Source organism: Sturnira hondurensis, unplaced genomic scaffold, assembly GCF_014824575.4.
Source record: "Sturnira hondurensis isolate 20B ecotype Veracruz unplaced genomic scaffold, ASM1482457v3 Scaffold0018877, whole genome shotgun sequence".
NCBI lineage: Eukaryota > Metazoa > Chordata > Mammalia > Chiroptera > Phyllostomidae > Sturnira > Sturnira hondurensis.
The window spans coordinates 2,310,814-2,336,959 of NW_028091508.1; the positions used below are offsets into that span (position 1 = coordinate 2,310,814).

At 35.8% G+C, this 26,146-nt stretch overlaps 1 protein-coding gene across 4 annotated transcripts in view; it reads right to left on the reverse strand.

The window, feature by feature from the left end:
• PNPLA8 (patatin like domain 8, phospholipase A2) overlaps positions 1–26,146 on the reverse strand; it is a 55,563-nt gene that overhangs the window by 25,201 nt on the left and 4,216 nt on the right. For 3 of the 4 annotated variants that reach the window (XM_037070610.1, XM_037070608.1, XM_037070612.1), the window contains exons 2-6: positions 19,602–20,747; positions 19,307–19,456; positions 9,873–10,024; positions 5,844–5,938; positions 2,225–2,396 (exon numbers count right to left, since the gene is read on the reverse strand). In XM_037070610.1, coding sequence (XP_036926505.1) covers positions 2,225–2,396; positions 5,844–5,938; positions 9,873–10,024; positions 19,307–19,456; positions 19,602–20,657 — 1,625 coding nt within the window. In that variant the 5' untranslated portion in view covers positions 20,658–20,747. The remainder of the gene's footprint in view (positions 1–2,224; positions 2,397–5,843; positions 5,939–9,872; positions 10,025–19,306; positions 19,457–19,601; positions 20,748–26,146) is intronic. The other variant, XM_037070611.1, reaches the window with a different exon arrangement.

The following is a 26,146-nucleotide window of genomic DNA, read 5'->3' on the forward strand; positions in this document are numbered from 1 at the left end:
TTGCTACCGTGACTTTTTTTTTCCTGTCTGTTTGCTTGGAAAATTTGTTTCCAGCTCTTCACTTTTAGTGTATGTAGGTCTTTTGTCCTGAGGTGCGTCTCTTGTAGGCAGCATATGTTTGGGTCATGCTTTCTTATCCATTCAGCTATTCTGTCTTTTGATGGGGCATTTAATCCATTTATGTTTAAGGTTATTACTGATAGGTACTTATTCACTGCCATTTTTTCATACCTGTGCTCCTCTCTCTCTCACTCCTTTTCTTCCTTTTCTTAAAGCAGTCCATTTAGCATAGCATCTCTTGTCAAGCTGGTTTGGTGGAGGTGTATTGTTTTAGACTTCTTTTATCTGGGAAGCTCCATATTTGGCCTTCCATCTGAACTGAGAGCTTTGCTGGGTAAAGTAGGCTTGGTTCCAGGCCTCTGGTTTTCATTACTTGAAATATTTCTTGCCAGTCCCTTGTGGGCTGGAGCATTTCCATTGAGAAGTCAGCTGCTAGTCTTATTGGGGCTCCCTTGTTACTTCCTGTTTCTCCCTTGCTGCCTTTAAGTTTGTCTTTGTCTTGGAATTTTGCCATTTTAATTATGATGTCTTGAAGTGGGTCTCTTTGTGTTCTTCTTGACTGGGACTCTCTGTTTTTCCAGGATTTGTGTGACTTTTTCTCTCATCAAATTAGGGATATTTTCCATCATGAGTTTTTCAAATAAGTTTTCTATTCCTTGCTCTTAGTCTTCTCCTTCTGGTATCCCTATACACAGATATTGTTACATTTCACATTGTCCTGCATTTCCCTACACCCCTCTTTGTTCTTTCTGAGCCTCTTTTCCTTTTCTTGTTCTTCCTGGGTGTTTTTTTTAACCTACCTTGTCCTCCAGCTCACTGATTTGATCCTCTGCTTTTTTTAACCTGCTTTTGATTCCTTCCACTGTGTCTTCAGTTCAGAAATTATATTCATCATTTCCTCTTGGCCCATGTTGATAGTTTCTATTTTCGTTTTCATGTTGCTATAGTTTGCAGTGAGTTTGTTGTAGTTTCCCTGCAATTTTTGGTAATTCTCTGTGAGCTCATTGGGCTTTCTGATGACCACTGCTTGAACTCAGTATCTGACAGTTGACTTGCCTCTCTTTCATTTAGCATTCTTTCTGAGGTTTCCTCCTTTCCATTCACTTGGGGATTCTTTGTCTTTGCATTGTGAGACTTTTTGTGTATGCTTCTTAAATTGATTTGTTCTGGCTCCCTGGGTTTATGGTGTGAAATTTTTTGGTAGAATACCTGTGAGATTCAGTGGTGCAGTCTCCTTGATCTCCCAAGCTCACTGGTCTTGGGCGTCAGTTAAGTTGGCTCTCTGTATGTCTTTGGCTTTTGACTGCTGTTGGATCTTTCTTTGCTGGGTCCTTCCCTCCAGCTAGTTAACGGAGGGTCACTATCCACCACATGTTGTATTCTGTTGCACAGTTGTGGACACGTTTTGTTGAGGCTGGTTCTTCTGTCTGTATGTGGTTTCTAGGCTTCTGTCTCACTCTTGTTGAGTTGTTTGTTCTGGTTTATTTCTCTACCATTTAGTTGTATTTCCAGATTGGTCCTGGGTTGAGGTTAGTATGTCTTCCTTCACCTCCTTCCATTGTTATCTGTTGGTTGTTTCTTTGTTGGTTTCCTCTTCTAGCAGGTATACTGGTGTTCACAGCTCTCACCTCATAGTAGCTTAGTTCGGCTTTGCCCAAAAGGATACTCTGAGACATATATGATTATTTTTAAAACACATCAGCATTGGTCCAATGCATCTTATAAACTGATACACTGCAAGGTCAAGACTGTGTAAAATTTTAAGTTTCTACTTAAGGCTTCTACTTTGGGATATGGCTATAATGGCTTTGTGGTATTTTGAACAAAAAAGATTAAAAATGAAAGTTTTAGAAGATTATCTGTTAATGATTTCTGAGGAAAACTAATATGGTAAATAAAAACAATAGGATGCAGACATGGTCTATACACAATATGGTATCAATTTCTGAAAGACAACTGCAACTTTTATATGCAAATCTCACACATACAAACCCAATGAAATAGTGATTAGAACAGATTCACCAAAATATTAATCATGATTATCTCTAACTAGTGGGATCAGTAATTTGATATTCTTCCTCATATTTTTCCATATTGCTCTCATTAGAACATGCGGTATTACCCAGGTAATCAAAATGTTTTTAGAAAGAATAATTAAACTTACTTAAGAATATTTTCCCAAGTTTGACTGTCATAAAATGCATGGCTCCAACTCATTTTCACTGTTCCAACAATGACATTTTGTGAAAACACATCTGTTCCCAATTTTCGATAAAGTTCCTCACATTCATCCAGGGGCATATGAAATAATCCCAACATGAATGCTAATATAGCACCTGAAAGAAAAGAAACTGTGTCACCTGGGACAAACTACTTAACCTCTCAGAGCCCTAATTTTTCCTTTATGAAGCAAGGATAATTACAACAAAAATTTACAAGGTTCTAGTGTCAGTGGTTCGATTCCCAGTCAGGGCACATGCCTGGGGTGCAGGCCAAGTCCCCACTTGGGAGCACACAAAAGGCAACCACACATTGATGATTTTCTCCTTCCCTTCCTCTCTCTAAAATATTTTTTTAAAAAATCTTTAAAAAAATTTACAAGGTCCTTATATTGAGATAACACATGTAAAGGGCTACTCAGCCTCAATAAGGATACATAAATGGCAACCAATGATGATGACGATAATTTAAAAATATACAAAAAATGTGTTGTTTTACCTTAGATTAAATCATATATAATTAGGATACTGTGGTAGAGAATGTCCTTTCTAACCTTAACAATTCCTTAGTTTTGGTCACAGAAAACAGTATATTTGACAACTTTCCAATTCGTTAAAAAAACTGCTTCTCCTTTAGTCTAGTGTGGGGAACCAATGTAATTAAAGAAATGAGGTCTTTAGTATATTATTTTAAATAGCATATTTCATATCCTAGCTGCAATTGGTGGGACATGCTGCCACTTAGTGTACCTAGTTGGCCTAACCCTGAACTAACAAGAAAAATTGGAGAAAGGTTTAGAGGGATGGGGAGACTGTTGGGTTGGACAAGGCAAAGACCGGTATCATATCACTACTTACTTTGAGATTGCAAAAAGAGAAAACAGAAAATCACTAATACACTGTATTTTATATACTTTATTATATTTAGCTTTATTCTAGTGAAAGGTAAGACAGCTTATATTTGAAAATACACTGTGTGGCATAAATATATAATAGATAGTTATTTTTCAATCTGTAGAAAAGTTGTAATTAACACAAGAAGTAACTTGCCAAAAAATCAAGTTCCTTTCCTTTTAAGTAGAGCTACTATATAAATTGGCAGATATTATAAACACTGAATTTTATTACTGGTAAGGACATCACCCCTGTATTAAGTATATATTAATTAACTTTATAGAAATTATAAATGAAACAAAATTTCTACATTAGAATATACAAAATGGAAAAAAGAAAAATTATAAGTAATGTATTACAAATTAAGTTTAACATAAGCTAGAAAACAACAGAAAAGATATAGTATGACTAATATAGAAAGGTACATATTATATAAACTGATATTCTACTCCATGGGTTAATCTTTGTGACTTAAAAAATTACCAAAAAACCTCTAGCCCTGGAAAATGTTTCTTCAAGAAAAGTCCCCATAGTTAAATAAATTTGGGATATACATATTATTTTCCAATTCTGAGTCATGATGCACTTTTAACACACCAAAAGAGCTAAGAGGTGCTTCCATAAAGAAACTTGTTTAACTTCCCTTAACCCAACATTTTCCAAATACGCCAACACCTTGAGGAATGAGTATTCAGTGCAGTATCATAGAAATCTGATTCCCAAAGCTATTGAATCATCCCTGTGATGAAATCACTACTCTCATTCAGTTTTTACAACTTGTTATACTTGACACAAATAATCTGGAATAATCATTTGACTTTGTTGCTAGAGGTCTTTAAAACTATTATAATTTAAAAAATTAGATACAAGATATAAAAATTAAAATCTACGAAGATAAACTAAAATGAGAAATTATCAAGTCAAACAGTAAAATATATAGCAAGGATCTGCAATCTTAATAGTCCTTCAGAGTTACCTGGGAGCTAAGCAATAGCAATCAGTATCCTGAGATAAGATGTGAAGGGGTGGGAGGTATTGGGAGTGGGGAACAGATGGGTGAGAGAGCTGGGGTAAAGAGATAGAAGAACAAAATAAAAATTCGTATGATGAGTCAATAAAAACTAAGAAATTATTCAGTATGATTGTATCCTAAGTTGCCCAGTTCTTCTATACAAACATGAAACTATAAAATTTAACTATGTGTCAACTAGCAATATGAAAAGTATTAATAAACATAGCCTTTAATAAACATAGACTCTCATATTTATCAATTTGAAAATGAAATGGGGTACAAAATGGGGGTCCCCCAAAATACTCCCCACAGCCCAAGGTTGGGGGATGGAGGAGAGGGATGACACTGCAGTTAATAAAATACTTTTCATAACAATGGCAAGTTGACAGCTAATTGACAGCAGTGCTACACTCACTTCCAGGTAAAAGATTTACGTGACTCTCAGACCTTGACTTTTAGACCATACAATGACTCCTGCCCTGATTAAAGATGGCAGCCAAAACAAGGTAAAAGATATGGGGAAACTGCCAACAGTAGCACATTGTAGGGGGTCAGATATGAAGTCACTTAAGAAGCTCCAGGGAAGCATTTAAAATAAGGGCAGAATGAGAAACAGAAGGGTAGCAGCTATGTGGTTTGAAAAAGTGTAGAAAGGCCATCTCATTGGCCACGAGGTCAGCAGTGAAGAGGAGCCATGAGGTCTGAGAGAGAAAGAGGCAGCAAAGAGGAAGGAGCCATGAAGTAGAAGGATTCAGCCATGAAGTCTGGTGTGTAATGAGGCACCATGTGATTTGGAGTAAGGAGATGCCATGCGAATTTGGATTAAGAGCTGGAGTAAGGAAACAGGAGACTTGCTGGGAAACCTGCCCAGAGAATACAGTGGCAGAGCTGATGGAGCCATGCACAGACCTGTCTAACCAAGCATGGATTAGTGGGAGATGCCTGGCATGCGGAACTATGACGAGAAATGCTGAGCTGCAGATTTCTGCTTTTCTGAAAGACAGTACCTCTGACTGCTGTACTCTACAACTGGCCTGGGTTGGCAAAGGGGGGCAGGATTATGTGTTTTGGGCTGTTTTAAACAGAGTGGGACTTAACAGTAGAAATCTGTCATTATTCTGAATCTTATAACCTGTAAATAAACACACACTCCCTTTCCTTTTTCACCAAACTCTTGCCTTGAAAGTCATGCTTCTTGGTGGCAGGCAATCGAACCCCATAGCTGTTTCAGAACAGCATAGATGGGGTTCCATAATACAAACAACCAGATTAAAGAAAAATGATAGAAAAAGCAATTAATTTGTTTTTTCTCACAAATAAGTACAATCTTATCTATCTTTAATATGCTATTGGTTCAAGTTGAGTACCTACTGACCTTTCATTTCATCACTGTCCTTAAAGTGACTATACCACAGTGATAATTCATAGTTTGTAACTTGTCACTGTGATGTATTTAGAAAATATTAGCACATTAAAAACTCTTTTCTTAATGTTACCTTATTCCCAATAAATTATTTTTCAAAGTTCATTATGCAAACCAAAGGATTATTCACCAAAACATGAAATTGATATTCACCATTTCAAAGAATGATCTTGAACGTTAGTGCTTAAAATTCTTCTTAATGACTGCTAGGATGTACCATTCCCAAAATAATTACCTGTGCTGACACCACAGATGTAATCAAACAGCTGGTGAACGGGCTTCTGAGTTAATTCAACTAATTTTCGCAGTGTCTGAAGAGCAACCAAACCCCTATAAAAATATAAAGGCAAAATATAAGGGCAAAAATTCCTGTTTCAAGGAAAGTTACATTATTGAATAAAACAATCCTAAAAGTTGCTTTTCTAGCTTGTATGCTAATACAAAAGCAAGTAATATACTTTAGCCTCAGCAAAAGTTGCTTAAGTTTTCAAGATGACCTTTGAATATCCAGTATCTAAATAATGGTACAAAACCTATGCTACTGCTGCATGTTTTAAAATTTATACTAGTATCCAGACTACAAAGATATGCCAATGTAAGATTAAAGTAAAAAAACTCCCAACTGCCCAGGCTGGGTAGCTAAGTCGCTTAGTGTTGTCCTGGTTAAAGTTGGATCCTGGGTCAGAGCACATAGAAGAATCAACCACTGAGTGCATAAATAAATGGAACAACAAACTGATGTCTCTCTCTTCCTAAAAATCAATACATAGAAGAATATAATAAAGATAAAAACATAAAAAATACCCCAACTGTGAAAAATACTTAGAGTCTCCACTCACCAGTTTGGGGATGCCACATATTGGTTTCTTCTCTTACCAGTGTAGTCAGTCAGTTGCCTAAGCTTCTACACGATTTTGTTTTACACATTTCACTAGTCATGTTTTTAAGCTTTTATTCATTGTTTAAAAGTCTTAACGACCTTAGGATAGTGCTTTATATTAAAATTGTATTAATTTATGCTACTGACTTTATTCATTTCTGGATCTTTGCTAAAGGCTGCAAATAACTTCACAATGAATGTAAAAGATGAAATAGTCTAGGAAGTGTAAGCCAATTCAAGGTAGACACATTCTGTTTTAAAAAATTTTGAAGTTACTTTTCAATTATAGTTGTTATACAATATTATATTAGTTTCAGGTATATAACAGTGATTAAACAGTTATATAACTTACAAAGTGATCACCCTGGTAAGTCTGGTAAACTATCTGGCACCATACATGGTTATCACAGTATCACTGACTATATTTCCTATGCTGTTCTTCACATCTCTGTGACTATTTTCTAAGTACCAATCTGTGCTTCAAAATCCTTTTACCTTTTCCACCCACTCCTGCATTTGACAACCGTTAGTTTGTTCTCTGTATCTACGAGTTTGTTTTGTGTGTTCATTTATTGTGTTTTCCAGATTGTACATTTAAGTGAAATCTTGATACTTGTTTTTGTCTGACTTATTTCACTTAGCATAATAACCTCTGGGATGTGGACAATTCTTAACACTCAGAGAATAGACAGAAATAATGAAACATTACAATCCCAAACCAAGGTGTAGGGCAGAGAAGTCCTGGAACACAATGGCAGTCAGACACCACAAAATAAAACTGAGAATGACAAATTATACTTTGATACTGCTAACAGGAAGTCACCAAAAAATAAAAAATGCTGATGTTTAATTGTAAGAAATAACGTGGACTTGAAATGTTAAGAGAACATAAAATGACTTATAACAGAGCTATGTTATTAATTCAAGGTGAGACATGAAGAGTTAAAGATAATGCTGGATAAAGTGTATTTAATAATATGATCTCCCTTACTTATAAAAGTGAAATAAAACATGCATATATATTCACATAAAAATATTTCAGGAAATAAATCAAAATATTAAAAATAATCTTGAAATTCTGAGCTATGATTTGTTTTACTTTGTATTTTTCCTCCCAAATTTTACTTGTATAATGAGAAAGAAAACTACTTGTAAATGCTATATTTAGAAATTAACTCAGGATAAATTTAAAAATAAATATATTTGTCAGGTTGGTTCTATATGCCCAATACTGTACCTTTTCTTACACAAAATAAATAAAAGATAAAAATTCTTTGTCTTACAAACCCTCTTACCTTACTCATTTCAACACAAATTTCCCATTCTGGCTGCTTTGTCACGTTCCCCTAAACCAAGGTTTCTCTCAACAACAGCACTGTTGACATTCTGGGATGGATAATTCTTTGTTGTTGAAAGGCTATCCTATGCATTGTAGATACTCAGCAGCCACTGTCTTCTCATTAAATCCGAGTGGCAGTCCCCTAGTTGTGACAACCAAAAATGCCTCTAGACACAAGTATCTTCTAGGGGGAAGAGATGTCTCCAGAGAAGAAGCAATGATCTACCCCTACCTTCATTCTAACCCACCTCTAGGTTCTCCCAAATTATCTTCACTTCAATTTCCTTTGACTTTCAAAACTACCATTTCTAGTCAAATACTTATCCGCCATAAAGCTCTTTCCCCATTATCTCCCTCACTCTAAAAACAGATATTTGAATGCCCTTTAATGTTTATTCTTCCTTCAGATCTCTACTTAAATGTTACTTGTTCAAAAAGAAGTCAGTCATGCTCACTCTCTGAAATAACACTGTTACTCTCTATCCCTTTACTTTGCTTTTATTTTCTTCATAGCACCCGCTACTCAGTATTTTTTTCTATTTGTTGTCTCTTTCCTTCTCTAGAATAGTAGCATGATGAAGACTTGGATTTTGTCTGTTTTGTTTACTGAGTCTAACCAGGACCTAAATCAGTATTTAGAACATGGTGGGCACTTAATCAATGCTTGTTAGTTGACAATGAATAACATCATCCCTCCCAACTCCCCTGAACTTAATGGCAGAGAGAACTGGCTTCTTCCTACTCCTCAGTGAAATTCCTTACTCACTTAACTGCCACTTTCCCTGCTTCTCATCCCTTGAACCAATTCCGTGAATTAAAATGATTCTCTTCGATTGTTTACAACTTTATCACATGAATGATGTCCACCTTCTTGGATTATTTCACTTCCCTAAGAACAACCCAAAAGGTCTCCTAAGACTTTTCCTCTCAATCAATTTTATATTCATTTACCAACTAATAGGCACTTCTATGTGGAAGTATGATACTTTATATTCAACATGTCTAAAACAGAACTCTTTTTCAGTATCAATCACCTTCTCCCCTATCCTTGCAATTCTGTCCTAGTCACCCACAGAGTTTATACTTAAGAATGATCTTGATTAACCTACTGTTAATTATATCCAGCCCACCTTTCCCTTCAAATTTTTTGCATCTTATTCCTTTTTTTTTTTGCTTCCCACTTGCCACCACATGAGGCTGGTATTTTATTGCCTTCTGCCTATATTATTAAATAGTCTCCTCCTCTCATCACTCACATTAAAAGATTTGGCTAACATGCACAACTATAGAATTTAACAAAAAATAAGTGTAGTACTTGATCATACAGAATAATGACTGGCAAGGCAGGTATACCGGAGAAGGAAGTCAGAGAGATAAATTAACTGAAGAACATAAGGCAAGGCATGTACTATGACTCCAAGAGGTAAGAGAAGAAATGGCAGGGAACTGGGACCCAAGACAGCAAACTGGGGGAAAAGTTTCATTAAACCAAGCCAAAGAATCTAACTGGTAAGTCATAAGAAACTAGACAAACTAAGACAGAATAAGAAGCGTGGATGGACTGCCAGAAGAATGGAGCTTGACAGTAAAATCATCTCCTTCTGAACTAAGGATGCACTTGGGTAGCACCAGAACTGGCATCTGCAAGTGAAGATGTTGGGGGTCAGGAAGCCACTGATACAGTCTCCTCTAGTACCATCATTTTACTAAACAAGTCGTTGACATATGGTAAGATAAATGTAATTTAAAAAGCGAGCATTATAAAACACTGCCAAGATTTTAAAAGAAGGTTGGTTCATAAACTGTTCTAAACTGCCAAAACTGACTGAAAAGACCAAATTAAAATATAAATACTAGGTTGAATTAAAATAAAAGGAAATTCAGATATGCTGAAGGAACTCTGAAATTGATAGATAAATAAAACTATTTCATGTTTTATTTAAAAAATTTGATTTTGCAATGACATAATTATACCAAATTATTTTTTAAAAATTCCTAAGGCTGAATTGGAATATAGATTTTAAAGATCATTTTTCCAGTCTTACCTTGTTCCTCCACCATCAATTGTAAGAATTCGAATTCCTCTTCCTTTCACTGGATCCACATAGCCAATTAAAGCCAAAATTTCTCTAACTGCAGCCTGAAGAGTTTCATCCTTAATTTGCCTCAATCGTAATAAACATGGAATAATTTTCTCCTATATTGAGAAAAATGGTTTTTTGTTACTTTTGTCAAGTCAAAAGTAAAAATACGTGATTAATTTGTAACCATTATGTGTATAGCATCACATGCAATGAAGGTGCCAGTGTTTATTACTTTCTCAGGTATCTTAAATGATACGTTAATGTTTGACACATTAACTAATGTCAATTAATATTTAGAATATATTTGTCCTAATATCTGGGTCAAAAATTGACCTCTTTCCAAGTATTTCCTTTAAAGATACAATACTGAAAAATTAGAGAAAATGTAATTTGCTTAACAAAACTTTACAAACAATGTTACAACAAAAGGTTAACATTATAACTTTTATACAAATTTGTCTAAATACCAAAGTTAAGATGAAATTGCTTCATGGTAATTATAGGAAATTAAACTTGCTACCAGAAGAAAAAAAAACACCTTGTGTACACTCAACGTGGAACACTAGGGTAGCTCACAGTGATATGAACAAAAGTTAATTAATAAAGTTAAGGTAGAAGGCAAAAGCTGACCATTACTATTAAAAAGTTAAACAAACCTGGGACTTTAAGATGCTACGCATTCAACTCCATACTGTTGATCAGAGGCAAGAGCTTAAATCCTAGGGTTCTAGGATGAGTTTCCCAGGCTCTACAGGTTCTGAGCACAGAAACATCTTATCTTGTCAGTAGCCCAGATTTAAGGTTTAAAGGAATAGTTGAGTTGTAGCTATTCTTGTGCTGCATAACCTCCAGTAAATCAAGTAACCCCCAATGTATCGCTCATTTTGATTCTTTTTTAAATAATAAATCAAATCTAAAATACTACTGTTCTGAATTTTTCAATTTTTTTGTTTTATTTGCTCTGGCTTAGTGTTGACCTCCAAGGCCCCACTGGAGTAACCTGAGCAATGGTGGAGCATGACGATATCAACTGTTATTCTTGTTGGCACAGAACAGTCTCTTTGTAAGACCATCTGGAAAGCTTGATGTAAAAAAAAAAGGGCCATTGATTTAAAAGCACTGAAGAGCTGCTGAAGCTGTAGGTACAGGAGGAGCTAAGATACTGGAAAAAGGATAACTGCTAGGATGTGAACTTTTATTTCCCCTGAAGCATTTGCTGAGTTGGAGATGAAACTGAAGATTGAAATGCTGGGTTTGGCTCAGACAGAAGACCATAAATGGAGGACAGTGAAACCAGTTGGTCATTTAGAATTTAGAGTCTCGTGGGTTTTAGAGTCACAAAACTGAAGACTGGTATTTGTGGCCCCTCAATGAGGGGCCAGTTTCACCTCAAGATATTTGGTGGATTCTTAAATTATGTAGTATGGGAAGGTAAAGCTGAAAAACTCTGCAAATGAGAGTGCAATTTTTGTATTCTTGAGTTTTAAGGCTCAGAAGGGTAATGGCAGTGGTGGTCGTGAACACACCAGGCTCTCAACCACAAGCCCTAGAGAAATATGGCCTTAAAAAAGGGCAAACTAAAGGTCTCACCAAATTGTAAACCAGCCTTAACCCAGCTCTGACCCTAATTGATTTAAAGTCATCAGTGCCCCCCCTCCATGTTTCAAGTACAGGAACAAATAAACTATCTCTGGGAAAAGAAATCATTTGATATAATATAGATCTTAAGCAAGTTTTTGAATTTACAATGTCCAGTACCCAGAAAAATTATATAGTATGTGAAACAAGTACCAAATGACCAAAGACCAAGAGGTGATCCTAATATAACAATCACCAGTCAAATATATTAAATAAAAATACCCAAAATAAAATTACTATACCCAAACATCATACGCCTAGGAATTACATTTTTAAAAAAAATCTAATGAAATACGTGAAGCCATTGACTGAAGAGCTTTTAAACATTGAGTGCTCTGGTCTGAGTATTTGTGTCCTCTCAAAATGTGTATGTTGAAATCCTAATGCCCTAATATCTTTGGTATTAGGAGGTATAGTGGTATTAGGATGGTATTAGGAGATGGAACCTTTGGGAGGTGCTTAGGTCATGAGAGCAGAGCTCTCATAAATGGACCAGCGCCCTTATAAAAGAGGTCTCAAAAGAGATCCCTTGCACTTTCCAGCATGAGACGACAGAGTGACAAGGTACCAGCTAGGAACCAGGAAGAGGACCTTCACCACAAGTGATCATGCTGGCACCTGGAACTTGAACTTCTAGCTTCCAAAAAATACATTTCTATTGTTTATAAGCCACCTAGTTGATATTTTGCTGTAGCAGTCCAAATCTACTAATACACTGAGGGAAAATAAAGACAGTCCAAATAAACAGAAGAATGTATTATATTCAAGGTTTGGAAGATTCAGTATTATAAAGACTCAATTCACCCCAAACTGTGCTATAGAATCAATGCAATCCCAGCATGAATAATTCTCTTCTTAAAAATTTTTAAAGATTTTATTTATTTATCTTTACAGGGGGAGGGAAGGAGAGAGGGAGAGAAATATCAATGTATGGTTGCCCCTCATGCATCCCCTGCTGGGAACTGGCCTGCAACCCAGGCATGTGCCCTGACTGGGAATCAAACCTCGATCCTTCGGTTCACAGGCCCATGCTCAATCCACTGAACTACACCAGTCGGGGCTCTTCTTAAAATTTTTGATAGATAAGGTGGCCCTGGCTGGTGTAGCTCAGTGGATTGAGCGTGGGCCTGCAAACCACACTATCGTGGTTCGATTCCCGGTTCCCGGCAGGGGACGCACGGGAGGCAACCATACATTGATTTTTCTCTCTCTCTCTCCTTCCCTTTCCCTCTAAGATAAATGAATAAAATCTTTAAAAAAAATTTTGATAGATAAGGTGATCCTAAAATTTATATGGAACTACAATGTGCTAAGAACACCTAAGTCAATATTAAGATGAAAAACAAAGTTAAAAGATTTGTGCTACCAGACATTCAATTTATTATAAAGCTACAATTTCAGCAGTATAGTATGGGAACAGGGATAAACATACCAATGGAACAGAACACAGCCTTCAGAAACAGACCCACGCATAATCACCTGATTTATGACAATTATGTGCCAGGCCAACTGCATATGTGTATTTAAAAAAAAAAAGTCAGGTCTCTAATTTATCCTACATGAATAGCAAACATGTGAATAGTAAAACAATACAGTTTTAGAAGAAAACAGAGGATAATCTCTTTATGATCTTAGGATAAGCAAAAATATCTTAAACAGGACACAAACACTAAGCAAAAAGGAAAATATTTATAAATTGGACAATATTAAAATTATGAATATTTGTTTGCCAAAAACCATTAGAAAGAATAAAAAGGTAAGCTAGACTGGGAGAAAATACTTATAATAAACATAGATATATATTGTATATACATATATTACGATATATATAGAAACATTTATATCCATTATATATAAAGCGATTCTCCAAATAAGTAGGAAAAAGTTGGTCAACCCAACAGAAAAATGAGCAAGACCTGAATACGCACTTCACAAAGGAAATATTCAAATGACCAATAAACACTGAAAAGGTGCTGAACTTCACTGCTACCAGACAAATACGAATTAAAGCCACAATTCGATACCATTAAATATTCAACAAAATGACTAAAATATGAAAGATAAATAATATAAAGTGCTGAAGAGGAAGCAGAACAACCAGAAGGCTCATGCAATTCTGGTCAATGTATAAATTGGTATAAGTACTATGCAAAATCATCAAGCATTATCTACTAAAGAAGAAAACAAGCATAATCTATGGTCAGGAATACTACTCTTGGGTATTCACCCCAAGAAATGAAGACATGTTTTCCAAAAGATACATCCCAGAAACACTATTCCTAAATATTCCCCAAACTGAAAACTACCCAAATGGCCATTGGCAATAAAATGGATATATATATATCGTGCCGTATTCATACCACAAAACACACGACAATGAGAATGAATGTTCCACAACTATGCTCAATAATATAGAAAGTTCTAGCAAAGATAATGTTCAACAGAAAAACGAAACATAAAAAACCACATACTGTATTATTCCATTTATATAACATTTAGAAAAAAAGCACAGCTAATCTACACTGCTAGAAAACAGAAAAAGTAGTCAATATTTTTGGACACAGTGATTAGAGGGGCAACAAAGGAGCCTTTGGAACATGGGTAACTCTTTCACTGGGTGGTGGTTTCACAGATGTGTTCAATTTTTGAAAATTCATGGAGCTGTATACTTATGACATATATTTTCTATAGATATAGATCTTTTATAGTAACTTTTAAAAAAGATATTTAAATCAGCTTGAAGGGGAACCTCCAAGGCAAAGCTGAGACAAATTCAGCATTTAAAAAAAGAGATGGGAAGAAGAAAGGATTACAGAAGCACAAGTTATTAAAAACCATAAGTTCATAATGATAGTAAAGAAAAAAATGCCCCAAATCATATCACTATTGAGGAAGCTTTTGGAGCAACTCTGTACTTTGAAAATTTATGTTTAGAAAAAAATTATTTCTCTTGCCTTTCCTGTAAAATTGATCTTTAAAAATAACCTAATTGCTTTAGCTAATGAACGAAATCTCTACTTTCACAGAATAATAACAATTATAATGCAGAAGAATGACAGAATTAGAAATTTATTCTGCAATCCTAATGAAACAACTAGTTCTGGAAACAGGTTAATGGTTAACAAAATAATGGTTCCAGCTTAAATGTCCAGTGAAAAGGTAAGACTGTCACCTCCCTAATCCAGTGGTCAGCCTTAGTTAGCATCACTAGGTTGTTCTACTAACTATGTTTTCTAACAGGATGCAGTATGAAGCACTGAAAACCAACTACAATTTGTTCTCATAAGAAAATGGTTAACTCAATCAAGCCTTTATATTTAAATTCCGGTGTTCAGGAAATAAAGGAAAGAGGAATCTAGCAAATCACACTAAAAGAGGAAGCCAGGTAAATCCAGAAAGTCAAGCCATTCTACAAGATAAACAGCCTGTTCTCTTCAACTAGTCAGTTCTAATGGTGCAGGTAAGGAAGGTCTACATTATATTATATAAGGTCGGTCTGGAAAAAGTCCAGATATTGTTAATATGAGAACAGTCTGTGCAACATCAATGTAACCTGACAGCCAAGAAGAGTGGACTGGAATGTATATGAGTGAACTATGACAACTTCACTATACTAGTCAGTGGTGGCAGTAGACACCATTGAGTGTTCACTCATATATGGGTACTGTGTGGCCATTGTATTCAAAATGACTGAGAGTAGAGCAATGAATCTGCATCAGATTTTATGTTAAGCTTGAACATTCCTCTGTAGAAACTATCTGGATGATTCAGAAGGCTGCTGGAGACGATGCAATTGAGTGCAGTGTGAATAAAAGTGTGGCACAAACACGTCAAAGATGGTCAAAAATCTGCTGAAAGTGATTCACCTGCAACAAGCAGAACACCTGAGAATGTTGAACGTGTATGGGCTACCATCAACAAAGATGGGTGACTGACAGTGTGAGAACTAGAATCTGATCTGGGGATTCCAAAAACTACTGTCTGAGACTTTGATGCAGGATCTTGGCATGAAACGTGTCACAGCAAAATGTGTTCCACAGCTTCTGCTACCAGAGCAGAGGGAACACTGTGCTGCAGTTGCTAATGACTTGATTCAAACCGCTACCAATGAACCAGATTTTCTCAACCTGAGATGAAGCGCGGGTCTACAGCTATGACAGAAATCAAGGCTCAGTCATCCCAATAGAAGTCCCCTGGTTCTCCATGCCTGAAGACATAACAAAGTCATGGCAAGATCAAGACTATGTTAACTGTGTTTTTTGATTGGGAAGGTGTTGTCTATCACAAGTACGCCCCTCCAGGCCAAATAATTAATAAGGAGTACTACACTTCAATGTTCGTTGTCAGTTGAGACATGCAACATGATGAAAATGGTCACAGCTATGGGCAACTGGTGATTGGCAGCTGCATCACTACAACTTGCTTGCTCATGCACTCATGCAGCACTGTGTAGTTTTTTGGTGAATCATTATGCCACCCAGGTGACTTGGCCCACCTACAGCCCAGATTTGGCACCCTGTGATTTCTGGCTTTTTCAAAAATTAAAATCATACTAGAAAGGGAAGAGATTTCAGGTGGTTGATGAGATTAAGGAAAATACGATGGGGCAGCTGATGGCAATTCCAACAAAGGATTTTGCAGAGTGTTTTGAATACCAGAAGACATGCTGGGAGAACTGTGTGAGGTGCCAAAGTGCCTACTTAGAAGGGGACTGAGGCATTGTTGTCCTATGTACAGTATTTCTTGTATCTTCTTCAACAAATGTCTCTATCTTTCATAGTACATGGCTGGATACTTTCTGAACAGACCTCTTAAGTGGCTTAGGGAAAATAACCATATGAAATGTATGGTCTAAGTTGGAACCTCTTTTAGACCAAATCAGTTATATACCAAACATTGTGAACTGGATTTGGGATGAGATGAAAATATACTGATATAGAAAGGTGTACAATGCAAACTGAACAAAACAGGTTATAAAATAGTACATATACAATGACTTCATTTTGATATATACTTATTGAACAATTTCTGGAGGAATATTGTGGTAGACGTTACCAATACCTAGTTCACTTCCCCTATAGGAACACAAAGGCAAGTACTTCTCAGGCCAGTAGAACTGGCAGGACAAGTAAGTTTTGAGCAAAACAAACCTGTGGTACTTTCTCCTCAAATACTCTTATCCTGATATAGAAAAGATGGAGGAGGCCTCCTACTGAGATATGAAAAACAGGATCGAAGTAACCACTGCATGTAAGTACACTTTCTTGGAGTCACCCAGAATCACTGCTGACTTTGCATGAGTGATAAACTTATGTTAAGCTGCTGAGATTTTGGCATTGTTTGTTATTAGAGCTTAACTCAGCTCAACCTAATTAATATAAATAGATACTAACACTTTAATAATAGTAGTGATCTCAGATTGTAGAAATGGCTTTATTTTGTTATTTTTTGTTTTTTCTAAAAATTTTCTACAATTTTCATGTGCTGTCTCTTAAAAAATTATAAAAGGTTACTTTTTTATTTAAAAAATAGTGAAGGGGTATCATCTTCACCATCAACAGTGAAAAAATCATCACAGATAATTTCCTAGATATGGCTGCCATGGTGCAGTACACAAAATACATACACAGAAACTAGTTTCTTTTAGAACATTAGATACAAAAAACCCCACAATTTCCTAGACTTGCCCATAAATATGGTACACACAAATAAAACTCATATAGATGTTTTATAAACAATTCTAACATTTTTCAACAGCTCGATTCTTGCTAATAATTAAAAATTCAGTTGGGAAGTCATATGAAAGTATACATGCTACCATGTTCAAAGCAATTTATCAAGGAGCTCCTACCCTTTGCAACAGCATGGATGGAAATGGAAAACATCATGCTGAGTGAAATAAGCCAGGCGGTGAAAGACAAATACCATATGATCTCAACTTTAACAGGAAGCTAAACAACAAAACAAACAAGCATGTAAAATATAACTAAAGACACTGAAATAAAGAACAGGCAGACAGTGACCAGAGGGGAGAGGGGAGGGAATTTCAGGGGAAAAAGGGGAAGGATTTACAGGAACTAGTATAAAGGATACATGGACAACAACTAAGGAGGGTGGAAATGGGAGGGAGGGGGGAGCACTGGGGGATGGGCTGGGATGGGAGAAGACAGAAAACTGTACTTGAACAACACTTAAATAAACAAACAAACAAACACATAAATAAAGGTTCATTGTTACTGAGATATTATTTAGGAGAAGAGTGAAACTTTCTTTACCTACATTTTCATACATGACTGATCTGAATATACATTCCTATATCACATTTCTCCTTGGTACTGAAGGGTCCTTTGATTTGGGATCAGTTATGCAAAACAAGAGCCCTCAAATTTCAGTTAGCAAGACTATTCATAATAGACTAAAACTGAAAATAATAAAAAATCCATCAATTGTGCAATTAATAAATAAATTGTGGTATATTCAAACCATGAAATGTAAAAGCAACGATGACTAAACGATATACAACTAACAATATGAGTGATTTCTTCCAAGAAGCCAGTCACAGTATTTCATATAATTCACAACATGAAGTAAAACTAACCTGTGATTACTTTAGAGTGGGACTATGACTTGTGGTACAAGGTAAGCTTCTGAAGCATGGTCAATTCGTTCTTCAAGTAGGTGCTAGTTACAAGGGTGTATTAGTTTTTGAAAATTCATTGAACCTTATACTCACAACTTACTTCAATAAATATTTTTAAAGAGTTCTTTAAAACATGAAATTTTAGGTCTCTGCTTTCAGTATATGAATGAAAATGTTAAACAGACTTCAATGAACATTTATATTTAGAAAATTTATCCTAGGTAACAGATTATACCCATATGAAAGATAATTCCAAATTTTATGAGCATGAAAGTTTAGCTGTTATTGTAATGGGAAACTACATTATTCAAAGATTTAGATAATTTTGCAGCAAAGATGGCTGTCCAAAAGTTGAATACATAAAAACTAACTTAAAACTTTCTGAATGTCAAGTTAAAAATATGCACTACAGGTCTCTAATGGAGTATTAACACTGTCTATTCATTATATTTTGAATTGTTCATTAAATATTACAAATAACCCTACCACAGATGCACAGATACTCAGCCACATCATTTATATTTTATTGTATTTTTCTGAAAATATTCTGTTTAAATGGACGTAAATTATCTTGACTATTTTATACTTGAAAAAACTGAAACAAAGAAAAGTTAATATATTGATATTTATCTTCCATTATAAAATATTTTTTTTTTAAAGATTTTATTTATTTATTTATCTTTAGCGGGGAAGGAGAGAGGGAGAGAAACATCAATGTATGGTTGCCTTTCGAGCGTCCCCTGCTGGGAGTTGCCCTGCAGGGAACCAGCCTGCAACCCAGGCATGTGCCCTGACTGGGAATCGAACTGCATGCGATCCTCTAGTTCACAGGCCTGTGCTCAATCCACTGAGCTACACCAGCCAAGGCTAAAATGTTTAATTTTAAAATACAGATATTATTACTAACAGCACAATTTATAACATAGAATAAAAGGGAGCACTTAGCATAATGTGTACTACAGAATGGGGAAATTTACTGAATATTACACATCACATGTATGATATAAACCACAAAAATATTTAAATAAAATAATGAAAGGCACTGTCTTCCCCATTTTAGAAGGTTTATCAGTATTTTTACTCCAAGACAAAACCAGATTAGAAAAATTAAAATTACCTTGACAGCCACGCCTTTTCCTTCAGGAAATTCTAGAAGATGAAAAGTCAATTCTTCAACCCTATTAATGCAAAGTTTGGGGTCAGCTGTTCTTCTTAATGCCTGAACTAATGCCCGGGTTCTGTTATCAATACTCACTCTTGCAATAATCTACAAAGACATGTAAAATATATGATTATAACATGATACTGCTCTAGTAATACTAACAAATGATTAAAGTTTCTAAGTCCCATTAGGAAAGAAAACATCAATTTGACAAAAATTAAAGCTTAAAATCATTATAACAACAACTTGCCTTTTCTCGCTGAAGAGATAAACGCTTTTTCTCCTCTACATTTTTATCTTTGGTGGCAGCCTGCTCAGCTTTGGTGGCTTCTTCCTGTTCTTCTGACTGACTCTTTGAATCATACTTTAATTTGGGGACAAGTCCACCAATATAACCACCTACCAAAGCTTGTACACCTTCAGTGGGACGAGAAAGGAAGTTAGCGATACTTTGTTTAGTAGAAACTGGAAGAACCTCAGGTGTTCCACTGGGACTTTGAGGCTTATCCACAGTATACGAAGAAAATTCTGAGTCTAGCTTCTTATCAGTCAGCACACCAGGATCTGGAGAACTGGATTTCTCTTCTTCAACCTTCTTATCTTCAAGTTTTGATTTATTCTGGAAATGTTTGTTTTCCCTTTTTTGAGACATTTTCCCCTCACGTTTGAAGTATGAATTAATATGATTGGATAAAAAGTAGAATGACTCTCCAAATTTTGTGGTTATACTACTTGTGTAATGAAAAACGGTTTGTTTACCAATATTTTCGTCTTTATCTATAATGTGACTTTCCTTTTCTGGAACAGAACTCTTTTCCGTTGATTTGTCACTATAGTTTTTTAGAGATTTGATGATTTGTTTAATGTTTCTCTGTTTTAAGCAGCCACCATCTGATACTTTTCTTAATGTTATAGAACTTCGCTTAAATTGAGCTAAATGTGAGATCATTTCATTCTGATTTCCAAAAAGAGCCTTTGAAACAGAGGTTACAGTACCTTTAATACGGGACATACGAACGCTCACTTTCGTAAGTCCCTTGGGAGCAGAAGTGCTGAGTCTCAAAATCCCAGTATGTAAATCATTGTTGCTTGGAGAGTAACAGTGTTTACTGCAAGCAGAGGCTTTACTTTTAGTCCCTTTACATCTTATTTTGCTTGTATGAAAACCTCTTTGTAGACTGATTATTTTCCAGTAATATTTAGGTGAGCACAAGAAATGTAGTTGCTTGCTTTTCTGCTTCCCACAAAGACTTCGTGAATTACTAAGGAGGTAAATATATATATCTATAGTCAAATTAACAGACATAACTTAGAAATCACTTATTTTCTATTTGTTATGACTTTCACTTCATTCCTGAATGCTTCATTTAAGAAATGCCATAATTCATGGTCTTCCCTGAAATGGCAAGGAAAAAAAATTAGAATTCAAGGTAAAATTGAAATTAGGTGTAAAAAAATATTAATTACTACAAGAACTAAACTTGGAAACTTCTCACAAAGACAGAATAATATAACTTCATTATGGTTGATACAGATTTCAGTTTAAAGCTAATAAAAATAATTCATCTTTCAGGACAGAAGTCAATGAAAAAAAAAAGAGTAGTAGGATGTTTCATGAGCACTAACTTAGAGAAGCTACTCAACAGATAAGTTTTTATACACCACTTAACTGAATGTGTACGCTGTTTTTCTTCTTTGTAGTTAAAGTCCTGACAAGTTTACGTGATGCTAGACTATGTTCTTTGAAGACAAGAGTCAGGTCTTATAACTCATTTATTGTAAATCATTTACAAAATATGTAATCTATACTCCATATGTTGCTAAAAGCTTAGACTACAAAGACAAACAGGGTACTAGGGAACTTTCAGTTTAGAGCTAGAGATAGCTGTGTAAAGAAAAGTTCACTATCAAGTAATAAGTTCTTATTAACGAAGTCAGACTACAAGCAGCTATTTGCAACATCTAACAGCTAAGGGGTTCATAACCACAATATAAAAACAACACATACAAGTAAAAAAAGGAAAAAAATAATCCAACAGAAAAACAGGCAAAGAATATAAACAGTCCAGTCACAGAAGAATACAAAAAATTATGAAAACATTTTTGCATTAAAAAATGCTAATTAAAATACATTTTATAATTGGTAAAAATGTAAATGACTCATAATATCCAGTATTTAACAAGGGGCTGGGGAAATCAGGCACAGAGAGCTATCTGACAGTATCTAATGAAATATTAAATGCTATCTATCAAATGTTAAAAGGCACATATTCTTTAATCAGCAATTCCCCTATTAAGAATTGCTTGCATAGTCGTGCAAATATAAATACACACAATCTCTGCTGCACTGCTTGAAATATCAAAACACTGAAAGCAAATGTAAATTTCTTCTGGCAAGGTACAGGTAAATAAATTATGGTCCATACATACAATGGAATGAGTTATCTGTTGGGACATGCCCTACCTGGTTTCAGAAGTTGTAACCCCTCCATGACCAAGGCTGAGTAAAAAGACCTCGGGACCATAAGCCACTAAGGAGACAAAGCTTATCTTCCTAGGGGCCCCACCTCTGCACCCTTTTTCTTCACCCTGCTTGGCCCCAGCAGGGTGCCAACAACAGGTAAGATTCCTCAAGGGAGGGACAACCTAAGACAGGCCTAGGTTGTGAAGGGGCCCTCAGGGAAGGACTTGGGGGACTATGGAAAAAGGGGATGTTGGATCCTCACCCCTGAGCTTTGACGTAGCCTGAGTCCTCATTCTGTCTGCGAGAAGTCTCCTAATCTCTTGGTTGTCTTATTTCCCCTGCCTGATTTAAGCCTAAAACAAAGCCAGAGGTGGGTATAGCCCTGTGCTGGAAAGGGAGGTTGCCCCAGGGCAATCAGGCCTAAGAAAGAATGCATAAAATCCTCTGAAACCTCCTTTCCTAATACCCTCAATTTAAATGATAAAGGTCTATTATAAATAACACTGAAATGAACATGGGGTGTTTATGTTCTTTTAAATTAATGGTTTAGGTTCCTTCAGATATATTCCAGGAAGTGGGAACACTGGTCAAAGGCAAAGCCATTTTTAGTTTAATGAGGTAAATCCATACTGCTTTCCACAGTGGATACACCAATCTGCATTCCCACGAAAAGTGCAAAAGGTTTCCCCTTTCTCCACATCCTCACCAGTACTTGTTTGTTGATTTATTGATGCCAGCCATCCTTATAGGTGTGAGATAATATCTAATTTTATTTATTTATTTATTTATTTATTTTTAGAGGGGAAGGGAAGGAGAGAGGGAGAGAAATATCAGTGTATGGTTGCCTCTGCTGGGGACACACAATGTATCATGTGTCCCCTGCCAGGAACTGGCCTGCAACCCAGGCATGTGTCCTGACTGGGAATCGAACTGCGATCCTCTGGTTCGAAGGCCCGCGCTCAATCCACTGAGCTACACCAGCCAGGGCTTAATTTTGGTTTTAATTTGCATTTCTCTGATGATTAGTGATGCTGAGCACATTTTTCATATATCTTTTTTAAAATTTTTTTTTAAATTTAATTCTTATTCAAGTACAGTTTTCTGTTTTATATTCCCTGCCCTGCTCCCCCCCAGTGCTCCGCAACTCCCTCCCATTTCCGCCCCCCACCTTAATTATTGTCCATGTGTCCTTTATACTTATTCATGTGAGTCCCTCCCCTTTTCCCCTGTGATTCTCTCCCCTCTCCTCTCTGGACCCTGTCAGCCTGTTCCATATTTGAGTGTCATTGGTCATATTTTGATTGCTTGTTTGTTTTGTTGTTTAGATTCCTGTTAAAGGTGAGATCATATGGTTCATTTCAGTGTTATTTATAATCACAAAGATATGTAAGCAGCTGAAGTGTTTATCAGTGGATGAGTGGATAAAACAACTATGGGACATTTACACAATGGAATACTACTCAGATTGAAAAAAGATGGAAATTTTACCCTTTGCAATAATATGGATGGATCTGGAGAACATTATAGTAAGTGAAAATAAGCCAGTCACAGAAAGACAAATACTATATGATTTCACTCATATACTGAACTAACAAGTATACTGAACATACTGAACTAACAAGCAAAATAGAAAGACTCATAGCTAGCTAGAGAGCAGAATGACACCTACGGGTATAGTAGGCAGTGGAAGCATTGAACAAAACAGAAAAAGAACTCCTGATCATAGACAATAGTACAGTGATTGTGTGGGATAGTATAAAGGGACTAAATGGTAATGGAAAAACATACAATAAATTAAAAATAAAAATAAAACAGGGGGGTGGGATAGGATGGGAGTAATAGACAGAAAACTGTACTTGAAAAATAATTAAATAAATTAAAAACTAAAACTAAAGATGTATAACATGACCACACGCTTTCACTAAAAAAAATAAAGTGGTTATATGTGTAAACTTCTAAAAAAAAAAAAGAATTTCACATACCAAGAATTACCCAATCAGATGGGACCTTATTATGTAATGTGATTAATAAGATACAACTCTATTATATGACCTGTATGTTTATGGTTCAAGACAGAGCATCTAAGCATGAATTTTAAACCTTTTTCATCTCATGGCACACAAATATATTACTAAAATTCTATAGCACACCAAAAAATATATATATTTTGTCAATCCAAAAAAATAGACATAATTTTGATTCGTTCACACCAAAAAAAAAATTAAAAAAAAAAAATAATAAAGGTCCAAGCACAGAATGAGTTTGTTTCCCCAAAGTTTTATGGGCCTTTAGCTAACTGACCCTGACTCAAAATAAGCCCTCACTGTTCTTGGAATGTTATCTATTGTTTGATCATACTGACTGACAATGATTGATGAGCTTTACCTGTATTCCTGTGCAAACTGAACCGAATAAAAGCCCACTGAGGAGCAGGCCCCTACCCCTTCTCCTTTGAGAGCTCAACCACCTGTCCTCCCCAAGCGGATCACGTCTTGGTGGACTTTTTCGCATCCCTGGTTGGCAGAAGTGCCCTGAGGGCAGAGCCCCACCACAGTTACCACACCTGGTGGTATATAAACATATGATCTGTGTATACAAACATATCCTTCATACAGAGTACAGTAAAAGGCAAGCTGCAACACTATATGTAGTATATACACACAAAGTCACTAAATGTAAGCATGTAGATATGTAGTAAATGAAAATAAAAGCCTACATGTGTACTTTAAAGCTGTGGCTACACAGACTGATTGATTCTGAAAGGAAAAGCACCAGTTTACTCCCGTGAACTGAGGAGTGAGGTCAAAAGAAAATGAGAAGGACTTTCACTTTTTATTTTACTTTTGTAATAAGAAAAATCAAACAGTTTAAAGCACTTTAATAGATGGTGCCTTATGAACAGAAGACACAAAGTGAGAGTAAATATCCAGGCAAGTCTGAAAAAAGATAGTAAAAACTGGGCAAAATTAAAAAGTATCACAGGACAAAGATAAGGGAAGGAGAGAATTTTAATGAAAACAAAACAAAACAAGCATTTCAGAAAGCAAACATAACACGAACAAAAGCTGCAAGGAGCCTACTCTCACTCCAGGATCTAGAGAGAACAACGAGAGAGGTAGAAGATGATATTGCGAAGGCAGTTCGGACCAGATGATGAAGGGTCTCATAAATCTTGCTAAGGAGATTAAAAATCAAACTGTCAATAAGGTATTTTAAGGAAAGGAATTGCATTAAAAGATGATACTAGCAGATCTCCAAGAGAATGGAGTAATGGGACAAGAACCTAGTGTGACTGTTCAGAAGATGGTAGCATGAACTAAAATCTTTCTAAATTGCATGTGAGCATATTATTTTAAAATATTCAATTTTATTGTGGGGAGGACAGAAAAGAAGCAAACCTATCCGTCTTCCTAGCTCTTGCTCAGGACTTGCAGTCAATAAAATAAGCTGAATTAACATAAAAGATCTAAAATCCCCAATACAGAAATATTTGATAAAATACAATCATAATTATGGATATCTGTGGACAAAAAGCGATGCTCAAAACCAATAATGGACTCCTACAACTCAACAACAAAAAACAACCCAATTAAGAAAGAGGCAAAGGACTTGAATAGACTTTTCTCCAAAGATGATAAACAAATGGCCAACAAGCACATGAAAAGATGCTCAGCATCACTGATCATCAAAGAAATGCACGTCAAAATCAAATGACATATTACGTCATTAGGATGGCTATTATCAAAATAAATAAATAACAAGTGTTGGCAGAGATGTGGAAAAGTTGGAACTCTTGAGCATTACTGGTGGGACTAAAATGGTATGGCTGCACTGGGGGACAGTATGGGGTTCCCTCAAAATATTACTAAAATAGAACTATCATATGATCCAGGAATCCTACTTCTGGGTATATGACCAAAGCAATTGAAAGCAGGGTCTCAAAGAAAAGAGCTATTTGCACACCTATGTTCATAGCAGCACTATTCACAATAACAGAGGTGGAAACAACCCGTGTCCATGGAGAGATAAACAGAACATGGCAAAGAAATATAACATTATGCAGCCTTAATAAAGGAAGAAAATCTCACCACAAGCTACAGCATGGATGAACCTTTAGTGAAATAAAGGTTTTTAAAAGATTTTAAGTGAAATAAGCCAGTGGCAAAAGGGCAAATACTGGTTCCACTTATGGGAGGTATCTAGAGTAGTCAAATTCAAATACAGAAAGTAGAGTGGTGGCTATAAGGGGCTTGGGGAACTGGGCAAAGGACAGTTGTTATTTCATAGGTACAGAGTTCCAGTTCTACAAGTTAAAAAAGTTCTGGAGATCT